Source organism: Apiospora kogelbergensis (genome assembly GCF_038363985.1).
Source record: "Apiospora kogelbergensis strain CBS 113332 chromosome Unknown utg000009l_segment0_segment0, whole genome shotgun sequence".
NCBI classification, from domain to species: domain Eukaryota; kingdom Fungi; phylum Ascomycota; class Sordariomycetes; order Amphisphaeriales; family Apiosporaceae; genus Apiospora; species Apiospora kogelbergensis.
The window spans coordinates 363,246-387,410 of NW_027117426.1; the positions used below are offsets into that span (position 1 = coordinate 363,246).

The 24,165-nt window shown below is 51.7% G+C and overlaps 10 protein-coding genes across 10 annotated transcripts; 6 read left to right on the forward strand and 4 right to left on the reverse strand.

Moving 5' to 3' along the window:
* Positions 1-766: 766 nt before the first annotated feature.
* PG998_013155 (uncharacterized protein) lies at positions 767-3,851 on the reverse strand (the record flags this gene model as incomplete). The annotated part of the gene is made up of 4 exons (XM_066879971.1): positions 767-1,155; positions 1,213-1,340; positions 1,397-1,843; positions 2,422-3,851. 4 exons carry the CDS (start codon positions 3,849-3,851, stop codon positions 767-769), a joined length of 2,394 nt encoding a protein of 797 aa, XP_066724110.1.
* A 1,923-nt stretch (positions 3,852-5,774) lies between these two features.
* Positions 5,775-7,343, forward strand: PG998_013156 (Zinc/iron permease; the record flags this gene model as incomplete). Its single annotated transcript, XM_066879972.1, has 3 exons — positions 5,775-6,495; positions 6,546-6,920; positions 6,985-7,343. The coding sequence occupies 3 exons, from the start codon at positions 5,775-5,777 to the stop codon at positions 7,341-7,343; spliced, it is 1,455 nt and encodes a 484-aa protein (XP_066724111.1).
* Positions 7,344-7,440: 97 nt separating this feature from the next.
* On the reverse strand, positions 7,441-9,327 carry PG998_013157 (uncharacterized protein; the record flags this gene model as incomplete). The annotated part of the gene is made up of 1 exon (XM_066879973.1): positions 7,441-9,327. One exon carries the CDS (start codon positions 9,325-9,327, stop codon positions 7,441-7,443), a length of 1,887 nt encoding a protein of 628 aa, XP_066724112.1.
* Positions 9,328-10,037: 710 nt separating this feature from the next.
* Positions 10,038-12,566, forward strand: PG998_013158 (uncharacterized protein; the record flags this gene model as incomplete). The annotated part of the gene is made up of 3 exons (XM_066879974.1): positions 10,038-10,476; positions 10,568-12,495; positions 12,540-12,566. 3 exons carry the CDS (start codon positions 10,038-10,040, stop codon positions 12,564-12,566), a joined length of 2,394 nt encoding a protein of 797 aa, XP_066724113.1.
* Positions 12,567-12,792: 226 nt separating this feature from the next.
* PG998_013159 (Fusicoccadiene synthase) lies at positions 12,793-14,095 on the reverse strand (the record flags this gene model as incomplete). The annotated part of the gene is made up of 4 exons (XM_066879975.1): positions 12,793-13,195; positions 13,268-13,574; positions 13,638-13,805; positions 14,017-14,095. 4 exons carry the CDS (start codon positions 14,093-14,095, stop codon positions 12,793-12,795), a joined length of 957 nt encoding a protein of 318 aa, XP_066724114.1.
* An 812-nt stretch (positions 14,096-14,907) lies between these two features.
* Positions 14,908-16,517, forward strand: PG998_013160 (cytochrome P450; the record flags this gene model as incomplete). The annotated part of the gene is made up of 6 exons (XM_066879976.1): positions 14,908-15,136; positions 15,201-15,332; positions 15,384-15,654; positions 15,765-15,783; positions 15,973-16,313; positions 16,388-16,517. The coding sequence occupies 6 exons, from the start codon at positions 14,908-14,910 to the stop codon at positions 16,515-16,517; spliced, it is 1,122 nt and encodes a 373-aa protein (XP_066724115.1).
* Positions 16,518-16,542: 25 nt separating this feature from the next.
* PG998_013161 (uncharacterized protein) lies at positions 16,543-16,930 on the forward strand (the record flags this gene model as incomplete). The annotated part of the gene is made up of 2 exons (XM_066879977.1): positions 16,543-16,691; positions 16,765-16,930. 2 exons carry the CDS (start codon positions 16,543-16,545, stop codon positions 16,928-16,930), a joined length of 315 nt encoding a protein of 104 aa, XP_066724116.1.
* Positions 16,931-17,834: 904 nt separating this feature from the next.
* PG998_013162 (uncharacterized protein) lies at positions 17,835-18,443 on the forward strand (the record flags this gene model as incomplete). The annotated part of the gene is made up of 1 exon (XM_066879978.1): positions 17,835-18,443. The coding sequence occupies one exon, from the start codon at positions 17,835-17,837 to the stop codon at positions 18,441-18,443; it is 609 nt and encodes a 202-aa protein (XP_066724117.1).
* A 336-nt stretch (positions 18,444-18,779) lies between these two features.
* On the reverse strand, positions 18,780-20,269 carry PG998_013163 (uncharacterized protein; the record flags this gene model as incomplete). The annotated part of the gene is made up of 5 exons (XM_066879979.1): positions 18,780-19,222; positions 19,315-19,379; positions 19,436-19,553; positions 19,653-20,091; positions 20,138-20,269. The coding sequence occupies 5 exons, from the start codon at positions 20,267-20,269 to the stop codon at positions 18,780-18,782; spliced, it is 1,197 nt and encodes a 398-aa protein (XP_066724118.1).
* A 1,121-nt stretch (positions 20,270-21,390) lies between these two features.
* On the forward strand, positions 21,391-23,256 carry PG998_013164 (benzoate 4-monooxygenase cytochrome p450; the record flags this gene model as incomplete). Its single annotated transcript, XM_066879980.1, has 5 exons — positions 21,391-21,535; positions 21,612-21,784; positions 21,843-22,089; positions 22,347-22,810; positions 22,942-23,256. The coding sequence occupies 5 exons, from the start codon at positions 21,391-21,393 to the stop codon at positions 23,254-23,256; spliced, it is 1,344 nt and encodes a 447-aa protein (XP_066724119.1).
* Between the last annotated feature and the right edge of the window lie 909 nt (positions 23,257-24,165).

A 24,165-nucleotide genomic window follows, 5' to 3' on the forward strand; every position in this document is an offset into this window, starting at 1 on the left:
AAGAGACTTCAAGGCTCCGAGGGACGTTAAATATAGCTTGCTTAAGTACTCTAAAACAATATTCTCAAGAGTATCAATATGCGTATCTTATCACACTGTTGCGCAAAGAATAATGAGATCCCCCACTGTTTGACTATTGATACGAGGCCATGCTCACGTATCGCAGCTAAGAACTACAATTGCAACTGTTGGTATAACCGACATAGGGGTAAGAAATACCCTTTTTCGGGGTGTTACGTGTCGACAGCAAACGGGCCACATCGCTACTGTACGTGGGTGGCCGCGGCGCGAATACAACCACACCTGAACCAACCAGTACGATCGTACGAAAGCCCATTCAATAATAACTATCCTTGAAATGACCGCAACCTTCACAAACCCAGTCGCCGTAGCGGTTTTGGTTAAAATACGAATTGTCAGCACAATTGCAGCAAAATTTATTTGTTGATCTACCTCGGCGGCAGGTTGATCGACTTCGTGTTAGTAGGGTAAGTGGTGGATTTGGTGCAGGTCGAACGGGTAGTCGCCGCCTAAGCCTTTTGGCGATTAGTTGTACTCTCTTGAACCCTGAGGTGTCTTCGTCATCAGAATCGTCTGTTTCCGTGGGCTGGCTACAATTTGCACATTGAGGGCCATGCTTTTTTCCATGCTGAGGCGCCTCTGTGCCGATATTCCCAACTTCGGTGACCCTGGTGAATATCAAGTCACACCTAGTACTGAATAAAACGTTAGCCAAAAAAGATCGCGAAATTATATATAGAGTGGATTACCATCGAGTCCCTTCATTTGTCTCTTCCGTTGACGTGCTGGAGCAGTTTGGACAGCTCTGAAGAGGATGTCCAGATTCCGGTTCTGACTGGGAGCTACAAATGATGCTCATGCTAATTTGGGATCCAGGCAGCATGGCAGACTGCCAAGGCATGTCGTGGCGGATTTCTCGACGCCGGCGGTGGTCTTGCAGCACGTATCGTTTCCGAGTGACCCGGTTGAACCCCCTTTGCCTTTTGTAATGCCCAATCATGATGTCGTCGAACATCTCCCATGAGCTAGCAAGTGTCAGGGAGATTTGTATGTGGCGACCAAAAGCGTCCTCAAGGGTGAACATTCCCTGGGCAGGAGGCCTCGCGATGTGGGATTCCAGGATCTGAAGCCGAGCTTGAAAATCATGGTAGATGAACATTTGAAGCTGCACGAGTTGTTGTACCCCCTCACGCACAACGATGCTTAAAGTGTGAATGGAGCCGAGTATGCGCTGGCCGGCCTGTAGTATCTGCCGACTGGTGTCTGACAAGACAGTGGCATCCCTGCGTCTTGCTTCTTCATTGACAATGATTATTCGACTAAAAGAATTAGATTTTCGCAATTATAAAGTGTTTTAGGCTTTTGAACTGCTCACCTGTTTGCCATGGTTATCATCATGATTATCAACCCGTTATACGCATCGAGCTTGTTGCGGAACTTGTTGATATCGTCCTTTTCCGTAAGCCACAACAATTTCCGGAAATCCCTCTTGAAACGGTTTCCACTGTCACTCCCCAGCGAGCGCTTGTACTTGCTCAGACGTATCGTGAAAGAGGTCAATTCGTCTTGACAATCTTTGATAGTTTTCTGTGCGAACTCATGCAGCACCTGCACAGCAGGAATGGCTGGGTGCGATTCGAACAATTGATGCGCATGCTTAAGCACGTTGTCTGTGGTGTGAAGCACTTTAGCCAGTGAACGGTAGTCGTCGACCGAGCCATGAGTGTCCCTAAGTGCGTTCACAATGTCCCTGATTAGGATGCTTAAGGTAATGAAGTCGCCGAATGAGCCAAACGCAGGTGAGAAAGACATCTTGCGAGGCCTGAAAAGTTCCCACGTATTTTGATAAAGTGCAGGATGAGAAGAAAAGAGAGAAATGTTAAGAGAGAACTGAGAGGACAGGAATGGGAAGATAGAAATAAGAAGAGAAAATGGGGAGAGAAAATGGGGAGAGGGACATTGCTAGTGGGCTCTCGAGGCATTCTGTAAGGCGCTTTTTGTTTGGTGAAACCCAAGTTGCATACACACTTGCATGCATTAGTTTCCAAAAGCCAGCCAGTAGATACAAAACACATATAATCAGGTTGTAATCTCTTATCGATATTCCTGATTGAAGTTGTCACAAATTGGTTCTTCGCCTTCCGAAAATGACAGGCCAATAGGAGCAGATCTCACTCCTTTCCGAAATTACGACACCAACGAATTCTGCCCGATAACGACTGTAAGTCATTGAAGGATATATCATATCAAGGACAATAGTTCACATCCCCTACACTCCCAGTCCACCTATAATGCCCGACATCGATAATGAGCCGCAAGTTATGCGGATGCAGCAAGATCCGAGCCGCATCAGCAAGCCAAGCCATGTGACTTTCAGTCAACAGGCGGCTGCGGCAATACCTGTCTTCCAACTCCGCTCGCGTCATTCTGACGTTTGGGGTATTGTCTCCACATGTGCCGAACGATTCCAACGACGCAAGGAGACTGTTGTATGCCTCCATGCCCCCATACTCACACGGCTCGACACCGGAAACTTGCTCCACGCCGGCGATGACCTCGTATACCTTATGGTGGGACGCCATAAATAACCAGTTGCAAAAGCCCAGGGCTACCAATGCGGTGAGCTGGCTGTTCGTGACCATTTGTGTGACGGCAGCGATGCATTCTCTCATCCGACTGCTGAGATATCCGCACATGTCATCCGTCATTCCTCTGAGAACAGGGTTTTCCCGCTGCTTGCGCATGGCGTCGCTGCGGAGATCGATAAGGTCGTTGAGTAAGACAGTTGCGTAGTAGAGTTGGCGGAATTGATCATGATCGATCCGTTCACCCGTGGCAAGGGAGGCAGTCACTATGGGTGGTATGATAGCAAGGTCGATGATTCGGTGTCCCAGCAGACTGCTCATGTGGCTCCCGTATATCCCACCTGGCAATCGGGGTCTCGCGTGGTCTCTATAGTAGGACAGGACGCGGAAATGGATCGAAGAGGCGGCCAGGATATCGAGATGCCATCCGTCTATGGTGCTGGCCATCCGGCAAAGCTTCAGGAAGGCGAGTGCAGCAGCGCCCGACTTTGACATCAGCTTCAACGTCAGCTCGTCAGCCGCTTCGGCGTAGTCGCCAATCAAGATGTCGTTGGATGCATCAGTAACCGCCCGGGACAAGCCCCCGTCGCATTTCGAAACACCGCAGGCTATGGAGATGAAGTACTTGGCGTCTGAACATAACTTGACTTGCTCAAACGTGGGGAATCTGGCGCGGTGCTCTTCCGGGGAGGAGTCGACGAGTTGGCTCACTTTCCGGTCAGGGGCTTGGATCTCATCGACGGTTGTAGAGAAGCACGTCTTCGCAAGCGGTCTTGTGTCGGTATTTAACAAGACCAAAGATTGAGCAGCTACTCGCAGGTCCGCTGTTGTGAATAATCCGTGACCGCACCACTCATCAGACCTTGCAGTGACCGTGTCGACGGCTTCCCACAAACGGTCGATGGCGTGGCATTTGCCCTCGGAGAAACTCCTGGCATCCTGAATGGCAACCGTCTGCGCTGTTGGACTCAGGCCTTCACAGGAGCAGTCTACCCGAGGGTCATAGGAACCAAAGAGCAGGTCTGTATCGTCGCTTGAAGGCATACTGGCTTCAGTGCCGAGGATGCGCGACTGGGGGTCATGGTGGAAGTTTGCAACGACCTTGTACAGGACTTGCTTGCTGGCTTCTCCATGCGTAATGGCCTTTGCATCTTCCTCGGAGATCACGCCATGGGCTGGCAGGGTCATAGGATCGGCGTTCATCCACGCATCTACCCATGACAAGTAGCCCTGGTAGCAGCTCATGGTCAAATACTTGAAAGATACGTCTGGAGCGTCAGATGTTTTGTTATTTGGTGCTTGATGAATGACAAACTAGGATACTGAATATGAGAATCAGGAGCAAGAAGCTACTCCTAGGAAGGCACTTAAGTCCCTCATCACCCATGACATAGTTTACCACGTGAGAACTGCTTTCTGCAAGTCATCTGCCGCGAGCTGCTTCAGGAAGAACTAAGGCACTACGATGATGCAGTTTTAAGACACGGGACATAAGTTCTGATGGCGCAGTGTTGGGACACGGGACAGAATGGCACTATAATACTGCGAGTAGTGGCTAGCCCCAAAGTCCATAGAGAATGGTGTCCACACCATCTGCCTTTGATTCGGCGATGCCTATAGGCTTCTTGTGAGGTCATCCTTGCAAAACCCAACCAGTTATGTTAGTGCATTGGTGCCTACACAGCTAGTCTAGTCAATGGATACGTGTCATCGGAGATGCAAGAAAAAAGAAGACATCTCTCCAGCCACGGCACGTTGGCACCCCAGTCCGAAGATGACAGACTAAGATAGGTATATTTCACCTCTTTCTCCACCATAAGCTTTGCCTCCCAAATAAGGGCTGTCAGCCGATCTGCTGCCAGTACGTCGTGGCGCCACTTCTGGCCCGACGAAAGCCGTCCCGTCTCGGGGAACTACAGGGGTTTCTTGGCGGCGGCGGCGACCTGCTCCGCCATTCCCAGCGTGTAGTCCCAGACCGGGGTCACATTGGCAAAGTCGAACACCTGAGCAATGGGATTTGTCCCGGCCCATGAGGAATGCGTCATCTCCCCTAAGTAGCCATAGAATACTCTCTAAGTTTGGGAAAGCCCTTGCTGTCAGTCACCCTGAGATCCACTGATGAGTTGCTTATCCCATTTGCTTTTTCTCGTAATGCTGATGATGGACAATCAAGTACCTACAGACTTCCTCAGATTTGACACTGCTGATAGATAACTGCCCAGTCAATCCACCAATCATGGTGCGTGGACTCTTGAGTGTCATATTTCCCCCTACTTGCAAGCACGGCCTTCCTGTCAACAGTGATCGACATGGCAAGATTGAACTCGGTACGAAGTGGTCTTTGGAGGTTGCCGATGCCTTTGATTGGTGGTTCCATTAAGGCAGCAACCCCGTTGACGGGTTGGGGGCTTTAGCCAATGGAGTAATAGAAATGCACATTGCTGTGGCTATTTGACGAGAGGCTCTGTTGTCACCCAAAGGTCCGCGGGTCTGGATCTCTCATGGTAGAGAGGGCCTTTCGTGCACTAACTCGTATCTGACCATAGCACTTAAACGCACGGTTGGTCTCCCACAAGGTTCATCTGGCTAAGCTTTTTGTAACCGAACTCGATGGAGCAAATGGCTTGTTTAGACTGGGGCACGAACGATGACTTCGGCCGCCACGGGCCCGGCTGACGGCGGCAGGCGGGTCATAGGTGTGTGACACTATAAGGATAAACCCCTAAACATGGCCATTTTTCAATATAACCATGCGGCTCTGGTTTGCATATTCCGTTTCACAACCCCCCCGAAGGGACAGTCATGTCCAGAACCGATCAGAATATTTATTATCCTCGGCAAGAAACCCGAAGTTGGTCGGCAATACTGTCAAATCAAAAAGGTCTCGGAACAATTCGGCAACCGTTTTCTTGGCGATCCAACTCACTGACGACAACGCCAAGAAACTACAAGTTCCCCTTACCCGCAATTGCGGGAATCGGCAGTCTCAGGTCTTCACATAAATGTTTTCCACATTCAACAACTTATCGGCTTACGCGTAATGGTAGTTTCCAGCTGTCTGGCTGCATGGATTCAAGTTCAATATCGAAGTATTTGAGGTGAGGAGGATTTGGCACCTAGGAATCACTATCAACCTTTCAGCCAGTGTGTGACGCGACCGCAGTGGAAATGGGGCTCCCAATATTCGAGCACGAGAAATCGGGCCAATGGAGTATGGAGAAGCGACGCGACTCCAGGAACGAAGTCCGAACACTTCATGACTACTCTCATCACCAGTTGATTGCCAACCGTGTCGCGCCCGGTGCAAAGCTATGGACGCCCGAACGCGCTTCGTGGGCGTCGTGGCTCTTGTCGAGTTTCGCCATGTCAGCCGTGTTTACGTCCTTACTGAGTGGCCGGCCCCTGGCTATGATCCAAGATCTGTTCCTGGGCGCTGAGCCGCACCTCGGAGGGGCTTGGCCCGAAACCGCCACGACCAGCTCGACGACAGAGTCGACATTGCATGCGCCGCTCGAACGACGCGCATCCTGCCAGTCTGGCGGCGCCGACGCCGCGAGCTACAACCTGCCCCTGCGCGTCGGGGCCCTGTTCATCATCCTGGCCGTGTCGTCGGCGGCCTGCGCCTTCCCCATCCTCGTCGTCAAGCTGCCCGGGCTGCGGATCCCAGACACCTTCTTCTTCGCGGTGCGGCACTTCGGCACGGGCGTGCTCATCGCCACCGCCTTCGTGCACCTGCTGCCGACGGCCTTCACACTGCTGGGCGACCCCTGCCTGTCCCGCTTCTGGACCAAGGACTTCCAAGCCATGCCGGGCGCCATCGCCCTCTTCGGCATCTTCGTCGTCACCGTCATCGAGATGCTCCTGCACCCCGCGCGGCGGACGCCTGCGGGTGGCGAGGAGGAGGGGAGAAGAAGAAGGAGAACTTGCCAGGGGGTCCAGCGGGGAGGAGGGCGGCCTCTTCTGAGGTGCGGGCGAAGAGACCGGTCGTCGGCCGCTCGGAGAGCATTGGGCGCACGCTGTCTAATATCAACAATCGCGCCAGCATTGATGCTATCCAGGCGTCCGCGAGGAGAGATGATGGCGCATCACCGCCCAAGGAAGCTGTTGATGAGGAAGCCGAGGACGCGGAGGCTGGGCTCCCAACTAGCTCGCTGACGGTGCTCAGCGACCAGCAGAAGCACCGGAAGGAGATCATGCAGATCGTCCTTCTGGAGATGGGCATTTTGTTCCATAGCGTATTCATCGGGATGGCCCTGAGCGTGTCAATAGGCGGCAACGAGTTTGTCGTCCTACTCATCGCCATCGCCTTCCATCGTAAGCATACTTTCCCTACTCTAGCTTTGCATTCCAACAGAGAATGGCTAACCTTGGTCACCAGAAACCTTCGAGGGCCTCGCCCTCGGAGCCAGAATCGCCGCCATCGAATGGCCCGAGAAGAGCCTCCAGCCGATCTTCATGGCTGTTGCTTACGGCTGCACCACGCCCGTTGGTCAAGCCATCGGGCTCGCCGCGCGATCGGCGTATAGCCCCGAGTCCGAGGTTGGGCTCATCCTGGTGGGCGTGATGAATGCCATATCCGCGGGCCTCTTGACCTTTGCCTCCTTGGTGGAGCTGTTGTCGGAAGACCTCTTGTCGGACGAGAGCTGGCGAATACTGAGGGGCCGGCGTCGCGTGTGCGCCTTCGCGTTAGTCGTGGCCGGTGCGTTTCTTATGAGTCTTGTTGGCGCCTGGGCGTAAGTTCTCTAGATGTAGTTGACAATTATTGATAGAGAGGTTACGATGATCCAAAAAGGCCGATGTGGCTGGACATTGTGACAAATCGCTATTGAGTCTCCTATTGAATACAGAACGTCTCTTCCAAAAGCTCGTCGTCCTGCTCCAAAGCCGACCCGTCCATGCACCCGTCCAAGAAGCATTCCCCTACAAATGTGTGGTGGCGCCCGTTATCGGATTTCCGCAGGAGAACAGGAACACTACAGCCATAGAGCACACATACAAAATCTCCTTTCCTTGCCTTGTGCGACGCCATGCCAACACGTCCCTTGCGACTGACCATCAAACGCAGAGTCATCCTCACGACGGTTTCGTAAAACCGGCCGAAGAACGATTCATGGTAGAATTCGTCTTGGTTTGGGGCTGGGCCTCGAAAATCGGCGAAAAGTCGGTACCCGTTGCGCAGGGTCGTCTCAAAGCTACGCCCGTCGATTCGAAGTGACCTGGTCAGGTGGAACCACTCCTGCAACGCCTTGGGCGCAGAGCCGTGGGCTTCGTGTAAGAGTGGTGCGCAGAGATGAACGAAGTCCCCGAGGAACTCATCGGTAGGCATGGGGTACCGTAGGAACCGGTCCCTACGGTCCAGTACCAAGCATCTGCAAACACTTTGCAGAATATCGGTGGCGGAGCGCCCCGAGCTAGAGAGACCGTCTGGTGCCGACGCACTGTTCCCTTCAAGACTTTGGACTAACCCGCTACCCTCCGATCCGGCTACTCCGTCGACCCTATCAATGATGGCCCCACGGACGAGTAGTAGCGAGCCTCTGAATGTGTACTCAGCCTTTCTTTGCTGCGACGCCGTATAATAGACTGACGGGTCGTAGTCAAGGTAGTGAGGTGCCCGAAGATTGCCGATGTTGGTGTTGGAGCTTTGACTGACCATTACAGGGACGACCAATAACTCGCCCCTTTTTCGCCAGTCGGGTACCCAAGATGGACAGCCGGACCCAGGTGGGGCGCTGAATACAGACGCGAAACATATAATGTCCAGAGATCTTGAGTGCTGGATGAAAGCTTTGGCGAATCGTGTATAGACTTCTTCACTGGTAATTGAGTAGTTGACTTCCAGCAGGGAGCCGCCGTCTGTCGACAGGGCTCGGAGGCCGTACAGACGGTCTCGGTCGTCGGTGGCATCCGAGCTGCAGAAGTAAGCCGCCAATGAGACGAGTGACCTACGGGGGTTGGGCTCTTGCTCCTGCTCAGCCCTATATAAGACACACGCTCTCCTTCGACTGAAACCATGACGGAAGCCTAGCGTCTCCGGAATCCCGGTAGATTTGCATTTGTCTGCAACTGACAGGCTATTGCACATAGCGACCCTGCTGACGTCCTCTTTGCCGCACCAGAATGAAAGACTTGGCGGCATCACGAACTCCTGTATTGTCCAGACTCGAGTCCACCATTTTCGAGCAAGTAAATTCGTTAGAGCTGCCCATTGAGACTTGTACTCCTCTTTCTGCAGTATCGTACGTATATCGTGAACACTGTAGTCCTGCAGATAGATTTTATCGAGGTGTCGGATGAAGCTGATAGCAAGAGAGCTATCGACTGAATGGTCGCCTAGCCAGACCACGACGTCGGCAGCTCGGCAGTAGATTTGGTGCATGAGCTGCACTTGTTGCCCTCTCTCCTCCAGGTTTCCTTGGTCGATGCATATTGAGTCGATCCACCACCGTCTCCCGCTGAGCAGCAAATCTCTAGCCCGCAACGCTTGGACAAAGGGTTTCAGTGAGTCCAGAACTAGAAGCTGCTGTTGCCCTATCAGGAGAGACCATGATCTTGCGAGAACTGCCTGGTCGCAGGCCCATGTGTAGGATAGAGTATAGTACTTCGGGAGGTGATCGTCGAGTGAGAAGATTTCGAGAGCAGCGGATATTTGGGTTTCATCCTGGAGGAATCTCAGTAGCCGGATTTGATTGGACTGTATTGGATTGTATAAGTATGTCATCTTTTATTACAATATATAAATCAAAGCAGAAGTAAGAAGAAGTGCACAGTATGGGGCGGATCTACATACCTTACACAGCATGCGGTCCCCTTAATAGGGCGGGAGGAGGATCAAAAGAGCGGAACACATATGATCATATAATTGCTGACTAAGATGATTCCATTCCGTCCCCTCCATTCAGAATCCCATGGTATTCAGCTCGAACATAGGACGCGCTATTAGCTTGATTTCAGTCACACTGCATCCTGTTGGTCCTCTCTGATTGGGGGACACCTCAGCACATTTGGTGTACACCAATAGAATGCCTGCCAAGGACTGGAAGCCACTGTGCGTTAGCAGTGCCACGCCCAGCTAGTCCGATTCGAAGAATAGCTGGCTAGATTGCAAGGGAAAGTATCGGTCGGGCCAATCCAGGAAACCGGCGATGCAGAACGTGGGAAAAAAGAATGTGTGGCCGAGCTTCTGGCTGGCATGTCTTTCGGCTGAAAAGACTTGAAGATTCAGCTGAAGCTTTCTGCATTAGTCCACCCCTTCGCATTCTATTTTTCACACCGACTTTTCCCCTCCTGTGGAAAGTATTTGTGGTATTGAACACCCTCCTGCGTATATCTCACCCACAAGAAGTGCCACCTCTTTTGCAGGTTAATCACTGTCGGCGTTCGTTATCCTTTAGAAGATGAATTATGGAAAGTCAGGAGACTACCACGACAATGATTCAGAAGGAATCCATAACTGGTGAATACAAACATCCAAGGAAATATCCCACGCTCCCGAAGGGATATGATTGGGAAACCCAGAAGCGTCGGTATTGTCCACCTAAAGTGAACGGAGAACCCCCGCCCTACCGCCACGAGTTGGCTGATCCAAATGGCAAAGTGTACTGCCATCGGGGATTGTACCAAAGATCAACAGGGATTACTGAGAATTCCCAGTCGGCGATTGAGAATGGGTTACGAGAGGGCATATTCCTTCACGAGATTGACGCTTTTGCACTGAATGGGCTGGGCGAAGCAATTGTAGCCCACGACCAGGATGCAAGTGGCGTGACCGAAATGGAGATGCTTTGGAAAGACGGCACTTTCGCCGAGATCCTCAGGACTCCTCTGGTGGGAAGGAGAGGCCATATGCAAGGCCCTTATTTGAGGAAAGGTGATTATGTGCTCGGCCTGATAGACATATTGTGGGGGGGAACTGAATCGACCAACCGGCCGCACCCTTCAAATCGACTTAAGGGGTGAAGATCTCGCCGAGGCGATTTCCTTTTACCTCGCCCACACCGGCAAACAGGCTACCCAGTACTGGCCAAATAGGGGTCAGGATCGTACCCTGGTTTATCGCTTGTTCGAGCATACGATACTGAAAGGCTACAACCACAGCTTCAAGTCGTTCGATGATCTCAAAAAGGCCATCGAGAAGAATCTTGACGCGTATGAGACCCAAGGCAAGCGGCCTCGACGAAACCCTGCTCCACGTGCAGACTTCGCATTGGAAGATCTGCATGGTCTTCCACGTTTGATCATGGTTTTTTCTCATGGACCGTTAAGAAGCCTCGCGGAAGAAACAGAGCCGATAGACAAAGGTTCGCGAACGAGTTACGAACACTTCCTTTTCGTTGTGCGGCAGCAGGTTTCGTCATTTGTTCAAGTTGGGAAGAAAAGGCCCTACAATTTCATACTCGAGATTGCTCATAGTGGTCTCGGCCTGGGCTATGACCGAGTGACACGAAAGGCGACGAACCCTCTCAATGGGGAAGGTATCATAGACACCGATGTCGTCACAGAGAGTTGTCTTGACCGAGCCATGATCGATGTCAGTTTAGAGCTGAGGGAAAGGGACCCGACACTACTCTTCGCTTCCTGCACACGATTGCCCGACGTTATCACACCGGATGGGAAGAAGTTCAAAGCTCATTATCAAACGTCGAAATTTGAACCTTGGCCAGAAAAAGAGAAGGAGATTCCGTATAAACTCCGAGCGATCCATGGAGGATTGTATCCGCGGTCTCATATCGTCATTGCCGACGACCCGCTAGCAGAAATTGCAGCACGGACATGGATCGACGAAGAGTTGAAACTGGATCGAAGCAAGCTTCTGACATGTTCTTATGGAAAATGGCTAGAAGGGGCCGGGGAAGAAGCGGTCAATGTCATTAAACAGCTGAACAGCGACTTCCTACCAAACATGGCAGATCACCCGGCAGAACAGACATTGGTTACTTCAGCACGTCATAGCAACGAATCCTCTAGCCTGGTCACTTCGCCACAAGAGACAGGCGATTTAGACCAGGGACATGTCGAAAGCGATGCAGCTCCCACCACCTTCGGATATATGCCAGACGAAATACGGGTTGCTCGGCATTCCAGAATAAAGCTGCAGATATCGGGCGAGAAACAGGAAACTTCCATACCTGCCAACGCAGTATATGCAGTTACCACTCTCGCAGCCTACAGAGCAGCCTTGGTAGGGGCTGAAAATGTCATCAGAGACATCTTTTCTAAAGATGCTACCAATCAAAGGGGCAATGAGACGATTGTCAACACCCCAATCGGAATTTACGGCACCGTGCTAGGCGCAGCTTGTGAAAGGGGTAATGTAACGAGTGTACAGCTACTGCTGGATGCAGGAGCCGACATCCACGCCAAGGCCGAAATATACGAAGCGGTCGCAAAGGCCCAGGGCTACCCGTCCTACTTGAAAACCCCCTTGGAAATAGCATCTGGAGCTGGTCGTACCGAAATCGTCAAGACCTTACTTCGGTTATGGGGACCGAATAACAAGCTTTCCGGGATTCTTCGACGACGATACCACTCCGCTTTCTTCGATGCTTGTGAGGGAGGACATGCTGATATCGTTAATTTGTTACTCGAGGGAGAAGCTGATGTGAACTTTGTTGGTTTTCAAGAGAAAACCGCGCTCAAGGCGGCATGCAAAAGAGGCAACCTGGGTGTTGCCAAGCGTCTGTTGGAGAAAGGGGCTAATTTCAACCAGCCCTGGTCTCGCTCATGGCTCGACCCCGGAATCATACAGCTCCTGGAAAGCTACGGCGCAATACTCCCCTTTGAGACCGGCACAAAGGGGCCGGCGCAAACAAAGCCATCGTTGAAATTCAGCCGCAAAAAGACAACGCCACCGAGTGGGATGCCAGAGATGAACTTTGAGCCATTGGAGGTGCTTGGGCCTACAATTCATGGTCCATATATCCGGATACTTAGGTGCAGATGTCTCGTGTGTTTCCTTGACAAAGCTCTTTACGCCACGATATTGAAAACAGGCCAGCCTAATGGAACATCGAGCAGTACTCTATGGCGTCTACATTCGAACTCTTATGATCCCCACGATTATGAGCCATCAGGTAGTATTGAGCATAGCATCTATAAGAGGCTTCTATCACAGAGTTTGGCAGGGGAAGGCTCTGATAGTTAGCACTGGTGTACCAAGCTATGAATACGGCAACATATAGAAACGCTATTGGTGGTATCGGGGGCACGAGATGCTCCAGACTAGATTGCCTATGCAACTGTACAGTAGAGCCTCCAGATAGAGCCGGAAATCTCGGGACAATGTGGAATCCCCCTTCGCCCTGTCAACCACTTTGACGAACATCGACATATATGCACGGATCTGCTGTTTGCATATCCCCTTGGCTTCTTCCTCATCCGCTTGGTACTCCTTCATGATGACCCAGATGGCATTGAACACGTAGTTTGACCGCGCTTGCTTGGCTGCTTTCAGTTCCTTTTCCCACGAGTATAAGTCATTGGTGAGCCCAAGCACGGCGTAACCCGGCCGCGCCATCTCCATACATGTTTGATACTCGTCCGCCGGGATTGTCAAGGCCATGCCAAACGTCAGAAAGCCGAACCAGAGCCTGAGGGGTAGATCAGACAAGCGCTCATACACGGGGTCAGGACTAGTGGACGAAACCGGAACAGGAACTCACATCTCTCCAGCGTCGATAACCCGGGCGGGGACATATTCGGCTAGAGTCATGTATTGCTTGACGCGCGTCCTCGCCGCCAACTGTACGAATTCGGCCCATGCCTTCATTGAGGTCTCGCCTCGGACAGGGTCAAGCGCAACCATCTCGGTGAATATGCGCGATTGAAGTCGGATTTCGGGCCGCGCGTGAGCTTTTGCTCTACCCAGAGCCGTTTTGTCAAAGCATTCGTCGTCAAAAGTTGCCAAGAAGCCGTGGACGGCTGATTGGGCGTCCAACCCGCCATGCAGATCGAGATTTTCAAGCTTATCTGGGATTATGTCAGGTTTTTTCGCGCCCAGAGAGGGGGATCCCAAGCTAGGTACGACGTTACCATCGTAGAGAAAAGCGAACTCGTTCGCGTAGGCGAGAATCTCCAGCCTTTCTGGAAGACACTCTGGCAACGTGACAGCCATGAAGCTGTACGGGTCGCCAATGCCCCCTTGATATCCTGCGATGTTCCCTACGTTTGCGTCCCAATCGTTTTGGGCTCTGAGGCAACCTTTAACATCCATGCAGGAATTTATATGCACTTGGAATTCAAATTAGTCGAGACATCATTAAGCGTGTTCGAAGCATTACTAGCAAGGGAAGCAGAGAAGTAGTAACACGAGGATCATAAGTCCATGGCCTTCTCCTCTCGTCGTGTGAATGAACATCACGGCTTCGCCAGGATTTTCAAAATGATAAGGAGCAACGAAAACTATACATACCGCGTAGTGGTATCCCATGGTTCAGACCATCTGTCTCGTAGAGATCATTTTCAACCTCGCGGGAATACTTGAATTCCATTCTCGCTTGAAGACCAACTAAGAACTTCACGTGAAAGAAAAGGCGATCAACTAACTAATGCGGTCCCCAAACAAATATCTGGCGCCGAGGTGTAGCACACTCTTCATAGGTTGGACTTAAAGCTGTATCACACCAGGGGAATGTTAAGCGAAATACGCTCCACACCATACACATGTCAGAGTACGCTCGAACCTGGAGGATTCGGATTGAACGGACATGGAATAAGCACTTGTGTTCAGGCTGCATGCGCAGGGAATGAGTGAGACAATACTTCCCCAATCACAGCTGATGTCTAGGGTGCTGGGCCTTTGTGGGAGACTATGTATACACATAGAAACGGACTAGCTCAGTATTCTAGTGCTGAGCAGCAAGGGTCACCCCTAACACATTCTTCAGCCCTTGCCTAATTGGTTAATATTCACGCCTACTACGTACATCTTCATTCGGGCCATTAGGAGCGTGTATCTGTCGACATAGGGCGTTCTGCAGGGTCTCGATATCGTCATCATATAAGCGCTATAATGCCACACCGCTTTTCTAGGAACAGAACAATGGAGCGCAAATCGCTTCGAGGAATATCATAGCAATCTAGCAAACAGATACCACTAAATTCTGAGGGTGTGTTGCGGATTTCAGCTGTGACCCCAACAACATGTCCACATACCATGAGAGACTGGCTACATCCCACCTACAATACACATAATAAGCCCCAGTCAGCCCTACCGTGTGGAATTTGTCCTGTTATCTCAAACGGCTGCCCGTCGTCCAATCGTTTGTGTCATTCATATGAATGAGGCTCGTTCTGATTCACCATGGATCGCTTGCACTCTGGCATGTCTTCATGGCATCTGGCGGTGCTCCTTGTCTTGGCGTCGCTCTTATACTTCACCACGCTGGTTGTATGGAGGTTATACTTCTCGCCGACAGCCGGATTCCCTGGCTCGAGGCTAGCTGCAGCAACAGGCTGGTACGAGTCCTATTATGACTACTGGCTTAATGGGCAGTACATGTTCGAAGTGGAAAGAATGCATCAGAAGTATGGTAAGTAGCAATGAATGAGAGAAATCCTAGATTACAGCGGTGTCAACTCATGGCATCATCATAGGCCCAATCATTCGAGTGAATCCCGACGAGCTCTCCATCCACGACCCAAGCTTCTATAATGAAGTCTACGTCACGAGGAATATAAGATGCACCAACAACTACGACCATTTGTTGAAAGGCATCAATTTTGCAGGTAAGGTGCAGCCCAAGCCGAAGTGGGACACGATTTCTGACGGTCGTTCAGATTCGCATTTTCTGACCACGGATCACGATCTTCACCGCAAGAGACGCAAGCCGCTGGAGCCCTTCTTCTCCAGAGCCGGGGTCACCAATCTGCAGCCTATGCTTTCCGAACTCGCGCGCCGCATGGAAACCCGGATTCAAGAGTTCAAAGACCAGCACCTACCGATTCGTCTGGACCACGTCTTTACCGCCTTCACTGGGGACGCGATTCAAAAGTTATGTCTTGGTGAAGACGCCAAGTTTCTAAGCGGCCCTGATTTCTCTCCTGAATGGTAATGCAGTTCTTAACATGAAAGAAGGATAGTTGATACCAGGATTGCTAATTTAGACCACAGGCACAATCTGATTGAATCAATCATACGATCTATACCATTGATTACAGCTTTCCCGTGGCTCGTGAGGTACGTTGACCAACATATTGCTATTCCCTTCTACCATGAACTGAAACGGACCCAGATTGGGTACGTACCTACCTGAATCGATAATTCTACAGATTGATCCTCGAGTCCAGTCTCTGAAAAGGTTTAGAAACGTTTGTAACCCATGCCCCATTAGTCACGAACAAAGCATCACTGACAAATTTACTACAGAAGGCCACAAGTCACATCCAGAGGGTTCTGCAAGAACGTGGCAAGCCGAAGGGTACCGTATCCCTATTCAGATTCATTGTCCATCAGAGCGACATGCCAAAGTCCGAACTATCGGAAGACCGCCTCATTAACGAGGCACAAACCCTGCTGGGTGCAGGCACAGCCAGTGCCTCTAGTGCTATGAGATTAGCTTCGTACTACATCCTAAGTCGCCCAGGTCTGCAGAACAGGCTTCAGACAGAACTGGGGGATGTAATGGCCGACTGGCCTCATCAAGGTCCCACATGGGCGCAACTGGAGGCTCTGCCACTCTTGCAAGCTATCGTAAAGGAATCATTAAGGTGACTGACTATTCAGTTTTTTATCCGGCACTCAATTTGCGTTGTCTTCCTATACTAACCACGCGTCGACTTAGACTCAGCTACGGAACAGTCCGCCGACTGCCCCGTGTGTTCCCGAACGACGATATCCAGTACAAAGAGCACGTCATTCCGAGAGGCGTAGGTGTGCCCCTTCTAGAGCTTGAACCAAAGCTTTCTCTCTAATGACGGGAGTTAGGTGCCTGTGGGCATGTCTACGTACCTGATGCACACCGACGCCGAGGTGTATCCTTCTCCTTTCACCTTCGACCCAGACCGTTGGCTAAGAAGAATTGGGCCGTTGATGGACCGAAATTTCGTGCCGTTCTGCAGGGGATCTAGAAATTGCACTGGACAAAAGTGAGCTTTATTTCCCCTTGACAATATTCGTTCCGACGACACAGAGGCTGACGCACGCTCGATGAGTGAATAGCTTGGCTATGGCGGAGATCAGCCTTGTACTGGCGATCCTGTTCAGGCCGAGGGGTTGCAAGCTGGAGCTTTTTGAAACTGATGAGAGTGATGTGAAGATGGCTCATGACTTCTTACTTCCACTCCCTAAACTTAGCTCCCGAGGCTTGCGTGTCTTAGTCCGCTGATACATAGGACCGACTGATGTCCTCTGTTGTTCACTCAGAAATCCAACCTCTGACATCACCCACACTTCGTTTGATAGAAGCAATATATCAGTGGGTTTCTATGCCTGTGGTGTCGTTTAGCTGTATTTATACGAAAAACAGTTTAGATCTTCTGATTTATTCGCCCACCTCTTAAAGCCATTTCGACAAGAGTACATACTCAATGATAAGAGCACATGAAGAGGATTTGCGACGGATTGTAGGTTAACAATTCAAGTACAGTATCTTCCGTTTTGAGTCAGCCTTGCGAGGGGAGAGATGTGTGGACTTACCTTCTCTGAGGATGAAGTCTGGGGGAAGTTTTCTTCTTCATGTCAAAATATTAAATGGCCATGGAAATGGTAAGTTCATGTTGCAAAGGAATTTAGGTGATGTTTGCTTTTGTGGTGGTTTTAGTCTCCCCATGGTATAAGGATAAGGTAATTAACCCTTCACGTTGCTTTCATTCCCCATATTCGGCCTAGTATAAAGGGGATGTGCGTTGTGACCGTTGCTACGCACTGTACAGCAGGGATACATTCATCTTTGTTACTCTACGTCGAGATAACACATTCTCCTTGACATTGCGCATTAGCATCTTCCCATGTATCGAAAATGGTTTCCTTTGTGGCGTTGGCTTTCATTAAACCTGTTGTGTCGGTTTCTCTTGTCGACACCACCTGTCAATGCAATTGTCTCGTCACTTGTTAGTTGAAGGTAACAATCGATTGTTCGTTGCACCCATAAGCATCATCGTCATGAGTATAAGTACCAGCCGCATTCCCCCTTGGATTGGTTTGAGAGCAGACACCAACGCAACCTTTTATCCCATCAACACTTTTACACACAAATCTTTCAGATCATCATTACCTTAAAACTCACCATAATGGATAGTAGCATCGCATTCCGCCGCTTCCTGCTGCTCGGCAGGATGGCCGAGGATGCCGACCTCTACGAGGACTACATTCGCCAAGCCCTTCACAAGTACTTCCAGTGGCTCTCACCCGAGGATCAAGCCAGGGTCGCCGAGCTGGAAGGTAGCGACATCGATACCGTTCTGTCAACGGAGGATGCGGACCCAAAGCCTCTCTACGAGGTGAAAAACGGAGGCCGCGACTTTGAGATCCGCCAGCCCATGCTGGAAATGGCAATCCGCGAGGCCTTGGAGAACCCCCTTGAGCTCTATGGCCCCCAGGGTTGGTTCATTGCCTTCGCGCGCTGGACACACTCTCAAATGGCGCTCCCACTTTCCCTCCTGGACCCGATCCTGTACCTCATCCTCCTGGCCCACCAGCTGTTGGCGCATCCGAGGCTTCGCCTCCAGGAGTCTGTCCGGAAACGCGCCTTTGGAGCCTGGATCCGCGTCTTCAAGGTGGAGCGACTTTCAATTTGCGGTGCTTTTCCACCCAAGGAAGTAATGCCCGAAGACGTGGACGGGATGCGGGTGCTTACGGATCTCATGGACGATGTGCTGGCCCGGCTGGATCCCCACTAGACCGTCTGGCGTTGTGCGAGGAGCTGCATGACTCTCAACAGAAGCCCATCGAAAATGATGAATTCAAGGATCGCTGGAATGATTTGCTCAATCTTCTACAGGGAAATTAGGTAGGTGAGAGGGCGACGAATTCGTAGCTAGATATGATGTCTAGTTGTCAAACAAAGCGTAGGTAATTGAGAATTAACAGAATGCAAAAACTCCGTATGATAATCTGATGCGTATCCTGTTTGACGAATATCATGTGACTGACTATCTTGGGACACTGGCGTCCACTGTCAACGAAGTATAGATGGAGTTGCGTTCCTGAACTCCAATATATTATGTGACCCCTAATCATCCACGACTCTTGGCCTGTCGAGTCACTTCGTACTCCTCCGTGACCAGTATGCCATGCGGCGATATCTTCTTGTTGTGCGATGACGACCGTCCCAAAATACTCTCCTCGCTCGTATTTCCCGTCCCCGTACGACCGCCAGTGATGTAAGGTTGGTTGAACGCTCCTCTCACTTTAGCCTTGACGTCCCCATCGCAGGGACCATCTCGGCCAGCCGACGAATCCAAAGTAGTGCCGTCCAATGGCTTCAGCGTGCTCCCGCCAAATGTATGCATGGCGAACACGTCGCGCTCTTCGATGCGCTTCTTGTACTTGCTCGCGTCGCTCGAAGTCAACCGGGTCAGGAAGCTCTTGTATAGGGGCCGGCACACGGGTATGCCGATGCAGATCATGGTGACTGCAATCTCGGCCGCGGACCAGACGATTAGGCCGACCGTATCCTCTAATAGCGATGTGAATAATTAGCACTCATAAATAAATACGAAATCGAGTGCAGTGAGAAAAACAAAGGGGGTTCTCGTGCGCGACACCTACTTAGATAGTTTTTACTAGAAAGCTCGGGCACCTCCAACGTCCTTTTGATCCCACAAGCTCCCGCACTAGACCCGTAGTCAGCATTTCGTATGTCGGTAGCAGGATGGAGAAGTATACGGACATGACACCTAGGCTCATGCTGATGAGGATCATGATCTTCTCCCGGCTTTCCATGTTGAGTTGCCATATGAACAACCAAGGGAACAAAGCAAAGAAGAAATCGACGACAACGCATATTACTGTGAGGATGTACAGTCAGTGCCAGAGCCTCCTTCAATCGATTACCCTGACCAGATGGTTCGTTGAGGAAGTGGTGAAGATGCGTTTCGCTGCCTTACTGCATAAAGTCATGGATACCGGGGTCGAATCCAGATGGCAATACCCCTTGATTCGGCGATCCCACAGATACGCGGGCGGTGTACACTGCAACCAGAAGACGAAGCACGTTGATATCGAGGCTCCCATGAGCGCTATCATGGCGATCCAAATGGCCCACTTGTGCGAGTTCTTCATGACGATGCGCAGAAGAAAGATTCCAAGCGACCACTTGGCTATGGCCATGCCCAAGACGGCAAAGGTTTGACCAATAGCCTCAAAAAGCACCGCTCGGACCGCGTCCTCGACGTCGAGATCGTATACATTCTGGCCAAATCCATATCTTGCAGAAATGGTAGTGAATGCAGTGTAGCATACGAGGAAGACCTGCCGCCGAGAAACGATGCCAAGCAAATCGTCAGCCAAAAAATGGACCAAAGGGTCGTGGAAACGCACAGCGCGCTGTACGTGGTGGTTATGTTGGACTCACAAATGCCAATATATAGACCTGATCGTCTATACCGAACGATTTGACCACAATCAATCTCGTGTATATCCTGAGAAGAACGAACACAAAGGTCGCAGTGGTCAGGGCCCACATGACTGTGATGGCCCATGGTCCATCTCCTCCCATTGCCATGGTTTGCCGTAGTTGGGGTAAATGGAGCAGTCGGCAGTCGGGTGGGAATTCATGAGGTAGGGCGGCCAAAGGAAGAATCAACCAAGATCCGAAGCCTTTTCATACCCCTCAGCATCTATTGCCCCTTTTATGTAGGATGGAGGAGTAACGGTCTGCAGCGATCAGCAACGCATTACTTAGACCCCATACTTACGAGATTTCCCAGGCCAGGGGTATAATAGAGGATCGTGTGTGAATGACGTTCAGGCACTAGTTGTGTAGGAGCCTGAAACTGGGCCCTGCAGTATTCCGACAACGTATCCAATGGTCAGGATTAATTCCAATTGGCTATATACCTACATATCACTAGACTCAATTGGCAGCTGTTTCTACCAAAATCTGTCACCCTGAAGAGCGAATCTCTGGTAGGCATCTGAGAATCCTGTTATGGACAGGAGGCACCTTGCATGTCAGCTTGGAACCGTTGCTAGCCTACACATTAAAGTTTCCGGTAGGTAGGGACGCTAGCGGTATAGTGACAAAAGGGGTAACGATCGCCCGAATTGGCCAAGAGGATTGGTGCACGGCGTCTTCAAAGTTTGCGAAGGCCTAGAGGCATAGTCTCCATGGGCACCGTTGTGTGTCATTATTGTTCAAAAGCTTCTCATTGGGGCTTTGCGGCCATTCTGGCTTATAGTCAGACTGCAGGTTTTCAGGAATCGCATTGCAGGATTAGACTGAGTTTCGCGAATCTACCTGTAAGTTGTTGCGCCGGGCCAAGACCAGGATCATCTAAGAACAAAAGTTTAAACTTGGGAAATGTGGAAAGTGGCCTGTTCAGCCGTGGGATACAGGAAACAACCCCTGTCGTTGCCGGCACAGACCGACCCCGGATCCCGATGTTCCACCGGGCCACTCACAAGAGCAGCGACATCCGTACGTGTAGCCGCGATGATAACTAAACCCTCCGGACTAGACTATTCTGGTTGTTGAGCGCTTTGCTGCTTGCATGGCTCGGGACTGGACCCGAGAAGACAGCAACCCCAGAAATCGAATGCCCCTCGTTTCTTCTTTTTCAACTCTTCTCCTCCTCTCCTTGTTTGGGTCCGTGCTAGGACGAATAGTTGCGAGAGCAGCCAAGAATGGAGGCCATTCAACCTATAATCTCGGACCCGAGGTCGGCTCTAGTTGCCTTGGTCGCCGTCTCGGGTCTGACAACAGCCGTCTGGTGGACTATCTCATATCTCACGTCCCCGTTGCGGCAATACCCCGGTCCCTTCCTTGCCGGTTAGTACATGGAGACGAGGCGCTCTGACAGCTCGGACGCTCACCCTACGACCACCCACTCTGACTTGCTGGATAGGCTGGACGAACTGGTGGCGATTCTTCCTCGTCCGCACGGGTTCCTACCATATCGGCATCAAGAAGCTACATGACGAGTACGGGCCGGTCGTGCGAATCGGCCCTAATACGCTGGACATTGACTACCCTGAACTGAGCAAGACGTTCTATGGCACTGATGGGAAGTGGAAGAAGGTAAGTCATCTATACGCATAAGGAGATGCATCCCAGTTGTAACTAAGCATGTTTTTAGACCGAGTTCTACCACAACAACAGTGCTGTCGTCAATGGCAAGATCACCTATCACCTGTTCAGTGAGACTGACCAGGCGAACCATGCTCGGATGAAGCGGCCGATCGTGCATTACTATTCGGCGAGTAGTGTCGCGGCACTGGAGCCCCTGATGGACAAAGTCATCGGAGATTTCTGTGGACACTTGGAGACCCGATTTATGGGAAAGACCAGCAAATCTTTTGACCTGGGCGAATGGATTGCTTTTTGTAAGTGGAAGGCTCTAGGAACGCGGTTGCTCATGCTACGTTGAACCATCAAGCTCATGGAGATGCTAGGTTCGTGGGATGTCAACGGCGCTGTCTCTTTTAGTAAACGGTTTGGCTACATGGACGAGGGTCATGATTACGACCACACCATTTCCATTGCAGATAAAGCACTCGACTAGTAAGTCACTCCCCAAATGGCTCCCAGACACTCTCCCCGGCATCCGATCTGACAGCGAAACCGGTCAGTTTTGCCGCAGCGGGCCAGATTCCCTTCTTAGACTTCCTCCTGGACAAGAACCCGGTCATGCGTATCGGACCGCCAAATCTCGGCAACGTCACCCGTATCTCCTTGGAACATCTCATTGCCCGCCTCCAAGGCAAGGACGCCAACTTCGATCCGGAAGTGCCCGATTTCCTGCAGCACTTCGTCGACACCAAGAAGACCAGCCCGGACCTGGTCGACGACGGCATCATCATGGGCTACCTGCTGGTCAACCTGCTGGCGGGCGCCGACACCACCGCCATCACCCTGCGCGCCATCTTCTACTACGCGCTGCGCGAGCCCCGCGCCTACCGCAAGCTGGAAGACGAGATCCTCGCCGCGGACCTGGGCGGCGCCGTGCCGAGGTACGGCGCCTGCCGCAAGCTGCCGTACCTCGAGGCCGTGGTCCGCGAGGCCTCGCGCCTGCACCCGGGCGTCTGCATGCTGCTGGAGCGCTACGTCCCCGCGGGGGCCTGACGCTGCCCGACGGCCGCCGCGTGCCGGCGGGCGTCGCCGTCGGCATCAACCCTTACGTGGCGGGCCGCAACGCGGGCGTCTGGGGCGCCGACGCGGACGCGTTCCGGCCCGAGCGCTGGCTGCGCGGCGAGGAGGAGAGCGAGGAGGAGTACCGGCGGCGGCTGCGCCGCTTCAACGCGGCGGACTTGACGTTTGGCGGGGGCAGCCACGTGTGCATCGGGCGGAACCTGGCGCTGCTGGAGACCTACAAGGTCGTCGCTACTATCGTGAGGAGGTACCACGTGGAGCTGGAGGACCCTGCGAGGGAGTGGAAGGTCACGGGGAGCTGGTTTACGCGGCAGAAGGGAGGTCTGGATTGCCGCTTGCGTTTGCGTTGCGGTCAGACACCAGCGAATGGGCGTGACGGCGTCGCGCATCGAGATTCGTGATGGGCGGCTAATGTTGCCACTTGCTTCATCTCGGGAAGCTGGAAGCCTTTCCCTTTCCAGGTAGTGTCGACGCTTGCTGTAGATAGGATGGCATTTAACTTGTTCTAAATGGGTTCTAGCTCGTTTCGCTGGAGGGGCTGATAGACGGCTGCGGCCAGTGGATGGGGTCCCGGAAGATTTGTCCGGCGCTGCTGCATTTACCAACCAGACGGCCGTACTCTGCGCGGCATGGCCGGCATTGCCGATCAAACATACGACTAAGCTCGGAGCTTTTCATCGTGAGTTGTCGTCCATAGGGTTCTACATAGGGCTGAGATTGACACTATTAGTGGTTACAGGTGGGATAGTCCTGGTTGGCGCCGGACGCTACGGGATAGTCGCCTCCTTAATAACGCTAGGGGCTCTGCTTGAAGTGGGTATACCCTTTTATTTCAGGCACCGGACCGAGATAGGCTAGTGTAGATCCCCCAGCTTCTAATTATATTGATTTAGTCAATTTCTCCCCTGGCCCGGAGAAGGGCTTTTCTATTGCTGTGGATTCAGCCCTCTCCCTTTCCCTTGGTGATCGACGGACATAACGCTATACCAATATGCCCTGCGTGTGGCAGTGTCATGTGATGCGTAAAATCACTGTTGAGCCCATGGTTTCAAACATCAGCTCGTGAATGTCATTAGCCCCCTTTCATATTTGACAGAAGCAGCCTGTTTCACCTTATATGCCGTTACCCGTGAAGTGGCCATTGCGGCTCACGATGTTCTAGTTCGACGCTAGAAGCATGGACGATGGGCAATCGTAGATAAAGTAATGGAAGCCGCCCTTCTCTGGCATGCGTCTTGACCACTGGCTTTCCAACCCATATGAAACGTTGAACGTCTTCTTGTTTTATTCTATTGTCCGCAAAAGACACA